General features: G+C 43.2%; 1 protein-coding gene across 3 annotated transcripts in view; it reads left to right on the top strand.

Moving 5' to 3' along the window:
* The window catches only part of HBS1L (HBS1 like translational GTPase), a 118,117-nt gene that overhangs the window by 83,811 nt on the left and 21,923 nt on the right, over window positions 1-12,383 (top strand). For all 3 annotated transcript variants that reach the window (XM_038759951.1, XM_038759944.1, XM_038759952.1), the window contains 4 exons: window positions 548-694; window positions 3,936-4,010; window positions 8,030-8,147; window positions 8,319-8,387. In XM_038759951.1, the coding sequence (XP_038615879.1) occupies window positions 548-694; window positions 3,936-4,010; window positions 8,030-8,147; window positions 8,319-8,387 (409 nt within the window). The remainder of the gene's footprint in view (window positions 1-547; window positions 695-3,935; window positions 4,011-8,029; window positions 8,148-8,318; window positions 8,388-12,383) is intronic.

The raw sequence follows: 12,383 nt of genomic DNA on the forward strand, positions 1-12,383 counted from the left end.
GGAAAAAAGTGTTGCTCTATTCTTTAGTAAGGCTTTATGCTCCACAGTAAAGTATGAATTTTGGGAAAATATGTAATTTTTTAAAGTTTATATAATTTAGAAGTTTTCCTGTGTGAAACAAAGATGGGTAACATTTGGATAAGGTGAAGACATAGCATCCTTTCCTTTTCAAGCTACTTACCATTCAGTCTTTCTCCACTGACTTTTTCCACTGAGAGTCTCTAATGGTGCATCTTTAAAAGCATCTAAGTGCCAGTTTGCGTATGGTGTTGTGATGGGTAATTTGCAAAGTGAGAAAAGATAGGGTCCACCCTTCAAGCAGTTTACAATCTGAGAAACATAAGAGAGGAGTGTATGGACAGTAAACAAACATTTAACAGTGCGGTGGGTGAATTTGGTGAGCTGGGACTTTGAAGAGTTGCAGTTTAGAGGAAGTAGGGTGGAAGGAAACTGCCACTCTCACTTGGAGGGAGTTGCAGGGAAGAGATAGACAAGCTTCCAAAAAAAAAAGCTTACACTTTTTTTGTGTCCTTTCACCTCTATTTAGGCTGATGTTGCTGTCCTGGTTGTGGATGCCAGCACGGGAGAGTTTGAAGCTGGATTTGAGACTGGAGGACAGACAAGAGAACATGGCTTGTTGGTTCGCTCTCTCGGAGTCACTCAGCTGGTGGTTGCAGTAAATAAAATGGATCAGGTGGCTCATAGTTTTATTTCATGACAGGTCGTTCCCTCCTATCACTCAGGAAGAAACTTTTGAACAAGGAACACTCTTTGTTCCATTGTGCTCTCAGCATTCACAAGCAGTATTACAACAGCACAATAAATGCCCACCGTCCAGAGCACAGTATTTTTCGGGGATGTTGCACTTAAAGTTTCACTGAAACATCAGCGCTTAGAACAGTACTTTGCACATAGTAAGTGCTTAATAAATGCCATCATTATTATTATTATTATTAGTGCTTGCCTAAGGTTGATAAAACGGTGGTATTCAGTGGTTTATAGTTAAGTGCTTCCTGTGTGACAAGCCCTGGGCTAAAGGCTGGACCAGATCCCAAGTAATCAGATCAGAAATGGTCTTTCCCACCCAGAGATAGGGAGAGCAGGTATCTTTTCCCCATCTAGTGAAATCCCCTGGGCTCTACTCAGTCCAGCTACCTCCTTGACGTCTCATCTCTTCCTTGAAACACTTTTGGGCCTCGTTTTTGCTGACGCGGTCATAATCTAGCTCTCCTACTGCTCTGACGGCCCCTTCTCAGTTTTATTCCCTCGTTCTACTTTTGCGTCTCATCCCTTAACTGTCAGTGTTCCCTCAAGACTCTGTTCTGGCCTCCTACTCTTCTCTCTCTACTACCTCTCTCTCGACCAACTCATCCACCCGAGTGGCTTCAGCTACCTCCTCTCTGGGGCTGATTCCCAAGTCTCCCTCTCTTACCCTGACCTCTCGTCTAACCAGCAGCCCCACGTTTCCTCTTGCCTCCAGGACATCTCCACAAAGATGAAGAAAAGATTTAGGCAGGAAAATTTCCATCCTGGGGGGGACCTCATTCGATAAGAGGGATTGGCTGTACCCTGCGTCTGTGAAAGTGTGTGTAGAATGAGTTCTGAGCCCCCTCTTTCCTCTCCCCCTCCTTCCCCTCTCCATCCCCCCCCACCTTACGTCCTTCCCTTCCCCACAGCACCTGTACATATGTATATATGTTTGTACGTATTTATTACTCTATTTTACTTGTACATATCTATTCTGTTTATTTTATTTTGTTAATACGTTTTGTTCTCTGTCTCCCCCTTCTAGACTGTGAGCCCACTGTTGGGTAGGGACTGTCTCTATATGTTGCCAACTTATACTTCCCAAGCGCTTAGTACAGTGCTCTGCACACAGACAGTGCTCAATAAATGCGATTGATTGATTGAATGAACTGGCCAGTGTTATGAAAATGTGTACTATGCAGTGTGAAGAGAAATTATGGAACCTTTGACCTGGATAAAAGAGTTCATCTCCACAGAGCATTAGAGTCCCCCTCTAGACTGAAAGCTTGTTGTGGGTAGGGAATGTATCTATTCACTGTTGTATTGTGCTATCCCAAGCACTTAGTACAGTGCTCTGCACACTGTAAGCACCCAATGAGTGGTTGAATGAATGATGTCCTTTGGGTACCTCAAACTTAAGCCATCTGAAACCGAATTGCTCATTTTCTCTTCTCAATCTCCTCCTCTGAACTTTCCTCTCTCAGCCAATAACACCACTGTCCTCCTTGTCCCAGAAACCCACAACCTCAGTGTCATCCTGGACGACTCTGGCTGTCTTTTCAATTTTTATTCCATTGCCAAATCCTGCCAGTTCTTCCTATACAACATGTCGCCGATCAGCCTTTTCCTTTCCAAGCAACTCGTGCTCTGGTAGACTCTCTGGTCATCTCACAACTAGACTATTGTATGTGTCTCCTCGCTGGGCTCTCTCCAGGCCTCCAACCTCTCCCTTCCCTAATCTGTACCACCCACTGCAGTAAGAGTCATCTTCCTGCCGTACCACACAACTCACATCTCTCCACTCATCAAAATCCTCCACTGACTCTCCATGCCCCTTCACATCAGGCAGCAGCAAACACTCACAGGGCGGCCTAATGGAAACAGCATGGTCCCAGAAGTCAGTGGACCTTGGTTCTAATGCCAGTTCTGCCACGTGCCTGCTGGATGACATTGGGCAAGTCACTTAACTTCCCTATGCCTCAGTTTCCTCGCATATAAAATGAGGATTCAAAATCTGTTCTCCCTCTGTGAGCCCCCGTGTGGGACCTGGTTATGCATTATCTACACCAGCGCTTAGTACAGTGCTTGGCACACACATTAAGTGCTTAACAAATTACAAATACTACAGTTTATAATCATCATCGTCATGATCCGTTATCTTTATTATGTCCCTTCACATCAAGCAATGAAACGTCACAGCATGGTTTATTAGCCTGGGAGTCTGAGGACCAGGGTTCTTCTAATCCTTGCTCTTCCGCTTGTCTGCTTTGTGACCTCGGGCAAGTCACTTCTCTCTGCCTCAGTTGCCTCATCTGTGAAATAAGAATTAAGGCTGCGAGAACCATGTGGGTTATGGACTCTGTCTAACCCTGATTAGCTTGTATCTACCCAACGCTTAGTACAGTACCTGGCATAGAGTAAACTCTTAATACCATAGAAAAAAATTGTTCCCAACTCACCCTACCTTACATACCTATGCTTTTCACCTAATACTACTCAACCTATTTTCTTCCTTTCGTCTATAAACTAACCTAACTCACTCTAGACTTTTTCTTTTCAATTATGCTGCTTCCCCAGCTTGGAACCACCCCCTTTTCCTCCCTCCCTCCCCCACCCCCAAAACTCAACAGATTACAGTCCTCCAAGTATTTAAAGTTCACCTCCTCCGAAATGTCTTCTCCAACTAATTCCCAGCATCCCAGGCTTTATAAACCTATCAGTCATCTCTAGCTCCTGAACCCCTCTGTGTGACCTTGTGCAAGTAATTTCATTTCTCTGTCTCATTTTCCTCAATTGTAAAATGATGATTAAATACCTCTTCTCCCTTCTACCTAGACTGTGAACCCCATGCAGGACAGGGACTGTGTCCGACCTAATTAACATGTACCAACCCCAGTGCTTAGAATAGTGTTTGACACATAGTAAGTGCTTAATAAATGCCACAAATATTTCCCTATTTATAGTGATCCAACATATATGTGGATGTGTGTGTTCAATTGTACATTTAATTATTTGATTACTCCGTAAATAACTTTATGTCTCCCCAGTTGGAGGGTAAGATCCTTATGGGCAGGGACTGTACTGCTTGTTTTGTACTTTCCAAACACTCAGAGTGCACTGACCCAGTGGACACTCAACAGCCACAGCTACTGTAGCATCTTTTCAATGTTGTATCATGTCTCCACCAGGTTAATTGGCAAGAGGAAAGGTTTCAGGAAATTATCGGTAAACTTGGGCAGTTTCTTAAGCAAGCTGGTTTTAAGGTAAGATTGTTTTATTCGTTCTTTTTTTGACTAAATGACACATTTATCTGAATCCATAAAACTGAAGCTAAGTTCTCCTGAGAGGAAATGAACGCTACTCGGTTGCTTTGAAACCAGTTGCTCCAGTTAAGAATTAGAATTAGGCCCCTTTTAAAAGTAAAAGACATACCTTCAGTTCAGACTTTTGAGTGTACTTTGGCTATGGTGCTCTGCCTTTTCTCCTTACTTTTTTCTTCTACTTTTTTGTCCTCATTTTCAGTAATTGAGTAGGTGTTGTATTCTGGGGATTGAGCAGTGGACTGGGGTCAGACCTGGTCATCCCAGCTCAGCCAGGACTTAGGGCACCTAAATCCTGCGCTTGTTCAGCGTGGCTCAGTGGAAAGAGCACGGGTTTTGGAGTCAGAGGTCATGGGTTCAAATCCCGGCTCCGCCAATTGTCAGCTGTGTGACTTTGGGCAAGTCACTTAATTTCTCTGTGCCTCAGTTACCTCATCTGTAAAATGGGGATTAAGACTGAGCCCCCCCCCATGGGACAACCTGATCACCTTGTAACCTCCCCAGCGCTTAGAACAGTGGTTTGCACATAGTAAGTGCTTAATAAATGCTGTTATTATTATTATTATTTATGCTTTTCATGTGCACCCCCAAGCCCCACAATAGAATCTGGGGGATGTTAAAGCACACATTTCTCTTTCTCTCTTAAAATCATTTACAACTGTATAAGAAAACACCTTGGTAAAAGAAAGTTTTATGTGCTTACCCTATCTGCAAGACAATTGTAGTGCTGTTGAACAATTTAATTTCAGTTTGTTTTGTAATGATAATAGTGTTTACCAAGGATTTGTTAGTAATTTAACCGCTAAAAAATGCAGCCTGGAGGCTTACAAATATCTGGAATTGACATGCCTGGGCTAAAGAGAAGTTAGAAGAGTAGGTGGTTGGAGAGAAGACTGGGGATGGGAATGAAAGACCATTTTTAAAATATGATGGGTTACTGCATTTCCACAAAGGACAAAACAAGACTATTTACATATAAATTACATCAGCAAGGATTAGGGTAAACTAAAAATTATCCTCTACAGGAAGACTCAGAAACTTAATCAAGAGATTAATTAAGAGATTCAGAAATCGCTTACTCTGGATGATTTGCAGAACTGAGAGACAGCTATTTGGGATAATTTAGAGTCTGTCCAGCTGGAATCAGTGGGTGAATTACATGATTTTTAGGTAAATAATTAATAATTGTATTTGTTAGGGTCTTCCTATGTACCAAGTGCTGAGCTAAGTGCTTGGGTGGATACGAGATCATCAGACATAGTCCCTATCCCACAAGGGGCTCACAGTCTAAGACTGAGGGAGGAGGATTTAATCCCCATTTGACAGATAAGGTAATTTAGGCACAGGGAAGTTAAGCGGCCTACCCAAGGTCACACAGCAGGTAACTGGTAGGTAAATTAGTAAGTGGCAGAGCCAAAATTAGAACCCAGGTCTTCCGGCTCTGAGGCCCATGCTCGTCTCACTAGGACACTGATATGGGCAGGGAGCATGTCTATCAATTCTGCTATACTGATGTTCCCAAGCGCTTAGTACATGATGCTAATGAGTGCTCTGCACATGGTAAGCATTCAGTAAATACAATTGATTGATTAATTGATTGACATGCTGCTTCTCTGGAACTCTTTGATTCCATGATTTGCACCGTTGCTTTTAAAGAGAATATTTGTAATAGGTGACTGTAACAGAGTGGCTCTTCTCAATCAGTTTTAATGAATGAATCAATCAATCGTATTTAGAATCGTAATCGTATTTCAGAGCAACAGTGCTCTGCACACAGTAAGCGCTCAATAAATACGATTGATTGAATGAATGCCAGGTACTGCCAGTACATTGGCAAAGCAGGATGTAAATCATTTATAAGAGGAGCAGTGTGGGTTAGTGGAAATAGCACGGGATTGGGAGTCAGAGGTCTTGGGTTCTAATCCCAGCTCTGCCACTGATCAGCTATGTGACTTTGGGCAAGTTACTTGACTTCTCTGTGCCTCAGTGACCTCATCTGTAAAATGGGGATTAAGACTGTGAGCCCCACGTGGGACAATCTGATCACCTTGTAACCTCCCCAGTGCTTAGAACAGTGCTTGGCGCATAGTAAGCGCTTAACAAATGCCATCCTCATAATGATAATATTTAAGTGCTTACTGTGTGTCAAGCACTGTTCTAAGCACTGGATATGTACACGTCCCTAATGTGGTAGAAATGGTTTTGCATGTTGGTCCTGAACAGGACCTGTCTCTGTTTTTGAGATTGCGTCTTGATATTGTGATCCTTTTATTTGCCTTTTGATATCCTGCTGCAAGATATTCAGTGGGAGTGGTCCTCCGGCGAGCCAGATGTGACCGCGTTGCAGTCACTGTCTACTGTGTGCAGAATGCAGTACAAGACATGATCCTTGCCTCCCTAACTGGGGAGAGAGACAGAAAGAAACTTACAAATAGGAGGAAAAACTCATATATAAAATGTGCACAAAAGTGCAGTGAGAGTTAGTGAGTGCAAAACTGCAAAGCTGGCGCAAACAAATAATGATGATATTCATCCATTCATTCTGTTGTATCGAGTGCTTACTGTGTTCAGAGCATCGTACTACGTGCTTGGGAGAGTACAGCATAGCAATAAACTGACACATTCCCTGCCCACAATGAGCTTACAGTCTAGAGAGGGAGAGAGAGATTAATATAAAGAAATGAACTAAAGATAGGTCCATATGTAGCATTTTAGGGAGGAGGCAACCTGAGGAGAAAAAACAGTTGATCAGGGAAAGCTTCCTTGAAGGAGATAGGATTTCCGATGGACTTTGAAGACCAGGAGAGCTATGGTCTGGCAGATATGAAGGGAAAAGAGGCTTCCTGGCAGAAGGAAGGGAGTGAGACAAAGTTTGGAGTTGGAAGAATTGAGGACAAGGCACTACGAGGTGAGTCTGGAAGGCTAATGGCAGAGCTAGGACTGGAGCCCGGGATTCCTGACATTTCCCCTTGCTGTTTGTACTAGGCCACACTACCTCCCTTCTTTCTTTACTAAATACAGTAAAGTTGCAAAAGCGCCAACACGAAGTATGGTCAATCAGTCGTATTTATTGAGCGCTTACTGTGTGCAGAGCACTGTACTAAGCGCTTGGGAAGTACAAGTTGGCAACATATAGAGACAGTCCCTACCCAACGTGGGACAATAATTAAACCGAGCCAGAGGCTGGGAAGCAAAGCAGCATACGTAACTAACATACATACAGACGTTTCTTCATATACCAGATATACTTGTGTCAATTTGTAGATTGTGTTGTATAAGAACAGCCAGGTTGTGAGAACATTCCCAATTCTTTGTGTTAAATACAAACCAAATGATGTAAACATGTTATAACAGAATAAAGTGCACTATACTTGCATAAGCGCTTAGTACAGTGCTCTGCACATAGTAAGTGCTCAATAAATACGATTGATGATGATAATTATATCTTATCAGTTATTTATAGACTGTGAGCCCACTGTTGGGTAGGGACTGTCTCTATATGTTGCCAACTTGTACTTCACAAGCGCTTAGTACAGTGCTCTGCACACAGTAAGTGCTCAATAAATACGATTGATTGATTTATAGTAATGCCCTTCTCCCCTCTAGAGTGTTAGCTCATTGTGGACAGGGAACGTGTCTGCTAGTTCTGTTTTATTTTACTCTCACAAGTGTTAGTACAGTGCTGTGCATATAGTAAGCACTCAATAAATACCCTCAATTGATTGTTTGAGATGTGCACAAAAAAATCCAACTTCTTGTACATTTTACATTGCTATTTCATCACAGGATTTTTTTTGTCACTAAATAAATTCTGTTTATATGTAGGGACTAGAAGGTCAGTTTCTGAGAACTTGAGAAGGCACAATTAGTACATTTGTGTTTTCCTTAAACATATTAGCATTATAATGATGCATATTTCTGTTTTAACGGCTTAGTTGAATTTCATCATTTTTTCTTTACAGGAGAGTGATGTAGCTTATATTCCCACAAGTGGTCTCAGTGGTGAAAATCTAATTACAAAATCTCAATCAAGTGAACTCACAAAATGGTATCAAGGACTATGTTTATTAGAGCAAATTGGTAAGCATTACTATCTGCTTAAAATTTATATATGTCGTTTACTTTTAATATTCATTATATTCGAAGGGATGTTTTTCTAGGATACTTTCAAGTATGACTATGAAATTTAGAATGAAGGCTGGCATTCATTTAGACTATGGGATATTGAAAAAGAATCTTTTTCTCCTCCAGATTCATTCAAGTCTCCACAGAGAGCTACTGAAAAACCCTTTCGATTATGTGTATCTGATGTTTTTAAAGGTAAGTATCCTTCTCAGAATTCTTTTGACCATTTTTGTTTTAAACTATTTCTTTGAAAAGTGCATGTGTAATTGTTACGCTATTGCAGTATTGCTATAAATAAGGATATATTGTATTAATAAGAACACCAGGGTGTGGAGCTTTGAGTATTGGACCTTCAGCCTCCCCCAGCCTTTAGTGAATTAATCTATAGCTCTTACTGTGCTTTCTGTGTCCAGAGCTTTGGAGAGAACAGTAGAATTAGTGGACTGATCTATTGTGCTCTCCCAAGCTCAGAGGTGTGAGCCATACCCTGAAAGAACTAGCAGATACCCTAGAGAAATTATGGGTAGGAGGAAGTGTTACATATATAAGTACATAAATGCTACAGGATATCATGAGTACTGAAGTGCTGAGGTGTGGGAAAGGATGGAAATGGTAGATAGTTGGGTGATATAAGGTGGGAGGGAGAGAAGAGATTACTTGGGAAAGGCCTTCTGGAAGGGATATGATTTCAGAAGGTCTTTGAATATGGGGAGAGGGGTGGTCTCTCAGATGTGAAAGGGAAAGAAGGTATGGGAGAGAGTGAACTCCAGTAGCCTGTAGTGGGAACGATGAGAACGAGGTAATGAGAAGGTTAGCTTGTGAAGCACTAAGAGCGTGAATTTGGGTGTAGCGAGAGAAGAAAGTGATTGTAAGGCTGACTGAATGCCTTCCAATCAGGTGTCATGAGTTTCTGCTTGATGTGGAGGGAAGCGGCCACCATTGGAAATGGGGAGATGGGTGAAGAGCAATATTTTCGAAAAAATGATCCGAGCAACAGAGTGAAATATGAACCAAAAAAAGGGAGAGACTGGGGATAAGGAGATCAGCAAGAAGGCAGACGCGGTAGTCAAGCCAGGATATGACAAGTGCCTGTGTCAGTATGGTGATTGCTGGGATGGAAAGGTGTTCAAATTTAGACATACTGAGCTTGAGTTACCAACAGGACATCTATATGGAGATGTCCTGGAGGTAGGAGGAAATGCAAGATTGCATCAAGAGAGGGAGGTTGAGTAGGAAGTCCAAATGGGCTATGAAGTCCTGGGATAAGTTGAGAACACTTGGAAATCAGACATCTCTTTGAAGGGAGAGAATAGTTTGGCTGGGAGTAAGGGTGTGGGAGAAAAGATAAGTTAGAAGGTTGTGGTCAGGATGAAATTTCAGAGGTTAGAAATGGATCAGTGGTTAGTGATGCTGGGATCCAGTGCTGTGTTCTCCTTGGTCATCAGACCACAGCCCACTGGACCCCGAAGCTTCGGGTCGCATTACCTTTTCGGTCCTAGTTAATACAATCGCTCATCCTATCCCGCTTGGATTACTGCGTCAGCTTCTTTGCTGAGCTCCCGGCCTCCTGCCTCCCCACACTCCAGTCCATTCTTCACTGCTGCCCGGATCGTGTTTCTGAAAAAACATTCAGGACATGTCACCCCACTCCAGAAAACTCCAGTGGTTGCCCATCCACCTCTGCATCAAACAAAAACTCATCTCCATTGACTTTAAAGCACTCCACCACCTTGCCCCCTCCTGCCTCAGCTTGCTACTCTCCTACTACAATCCAGCCCACACACTTGGCTCCTCTATTGCTAACCTTCTCACTGTGCCCTAATCTTGCCTATCCCACCGCCGACCCCTAGCCCACGTCCTGCCTCTGGCCTGGAACGCCCTCCTTCCTCAAATCTGACAGACTCTCCCCTGCTTCAAAGCCATACTGAAGGCACATTTCCTCCATGAGGAAACTAAGCCCCCACTTTCCTCTTCTCCTACTCCCTTTCATGTCACCCTGACTTGCTCCCTTTGTTCTTCCACCCTCCCAGCCCCACAGCACTTATGTACATATCTATAATTTATTTATGTGAATTTCTGTCTCCCCCGCCTCTAGTCTCTAAGCTGGTTGTGGGTAGGGAATGTGTCCATTTATTGTTGTATTTTACTCTCCCAAGCGCCTGGTACGGTGTTCTGCACACAGTAAGGGCTCAATAAATATGATTGAATGAATTAATGAATTGAATGACTGAAAGCCACAGAACTTCACCTAGACCTCCCCTACCCTCTGCTCTATGTCTCCCTTGTCCTCCTCTCTGTTGCCCCCCAAACCTTACATCCCTAACGTCACACCCCATCAGCTCACTCCCATCCAACCACTCTCACTACTGTTGTCATCCACTCCTCGAGTCTTTCACCCCATTTCCCCAGGAAGAATGAAATCCATACTCCATCAGAGCCAAACATCCCTTCATTCTGATGACTTCTTAAACCAGTCACTACTCCTTCTTGCCATCGTAGATACGAGGCTCACTCCCACCAACTGTATCTCCTATGATGCCCTCTCCCACGGAGGTCTCACTTTCTCCCACTCCTCTTGACTCACAGGGAATGTGGGGAGGAGTCGGCCACTCCTCATCCCCCAATGCCATTTTCCTTCATCGCACCCAATCCATCTTTCCCTTTTTCTCCCTCTGTAGCCTATGTCTTCTGCCTTTATGAGCCACTTCAACTCCTTATGGATGACAGTTCAGTTTTCATAGTGATTTTGTTACCTTTCTCACCTTCCTTCTCTGATCCTTGTGGACTTCAGCATCCACACAGATGTTCCTGATGTCCCCCAACTCCTTCACCCCAACCCAACCACCTACTTACACTTATTCCTCCAATTCCACCGACGATCTTCTCCACCCCACCTCACCCACTTGGATAATCTCCCAGCTGCGTAGATTCTCTTTGGTCATCTCTTCTCCCTCCATATCCTATGATACTACCTCTCCTCGACAAAAAAGAAAGTGGAGGCATGGCCGCCCCTCATATCCAAGAGCCTGAGGTCATCTCTGCTGAAAAACTGACTTTTCTCTGGCTCCTAGATCCCCAGCTTCCAGCACTGTACTTCCCTTTTCCCCAACAGCCCATGCCTAGGTGCATCCATTACAACCATTCATTGGTGCCACTATTGGCAGTCGAACATTGGGCAGCATGGATCTTTGACCTGATCTATCAGTGGCATTGCATTATTAGTATTTTTTTAAGTATTTTTTAAGTGCTTACTACTTGTTAAGGCACTGTACTAACCGCTGGGGTCGATACAAGCTAATCAAATTGGACACGGTCCTTCTCCCGCATAGTGCTAAAGTCTAAATCCCCCTTTACAGCTGAGGTAACTGAGGCAGAGAGAAATTAAATGACTTGCCCAAGATCACACAACAAAGTATCAGAGCTGGGATTAGGAGCTTGTCTTAACTCCCAGCCCCATGCTCTTTCCACTAGGTCACGCTGCTTCTGTGTTACTCTCCCTGTCACTTTGAACAGTGATTCATTCATTCAATCATATTTATTGAGTGCTTTCTGTGTGCAGAGCACTGTACTAAGCTCTTCGCCAAAATGAGATGTAGCGGATGCCAATGAGGCAGTTATCAGAAGCCAAGTAGAACACTGAGACACAGATGGGGAAGCATTAGATAGGAAACTCCTCGAGGGCAGGAGCTGTTTCATCTTCATTTGCATCTGCCCTCCAGAACTTCCTTCTATCCTCAAGATCCTTTGGGCAGCCAGGAAACACACTGGGCATGCTACTGAGTTGCATTCTTTGCCAAGATCACCTTTTAATCTACTGTGTTGTCAGGCTAAGGATAGATACTCAAACGCAAGTAGACTAATCGCACATTCAGTTCTTCCAAACAAATGTTTCTACACTTTGTTTCGGAAAGGACGCTGTTAAAGGATTAAGGAATCATCTTCTGACAACCCACCATGTTCTGGATGAAATATGATGTGTTCCTGAGGAAAAAATAGTTTTGGGCATGTGGCTAGTGCCCATCAAGGTGTATGAATTAAAACAGGGGCTTTCCTTAGCGTGAGCTTCCTCTCATTACAGAAGTACCAAATTTATGTAATTACATTGCTGAACTTAGTTGCTTGAAATAGTTCCCCTGAAAATGTTACTCTCCAAAAAGTCAACATTTCCTTCACTCCATGGAAACTGCCCTC

Source organism: Tachyglossus aculeatus, chromosome 2 (genome assembly GCF_015852505.1).
Source record: "Tachyglossus aculeatus isolate mTacAcu1 chromosome 2, mTacAcu1.pri, whole genome shotgun sequence".
NCBI classification, from domain to species: Eukaryota; Metazoa; Chordata; class Mammalia; order Monotremata; family Tachyglossidae; genus Tachyglossus; species Tachyglossus aculeatus.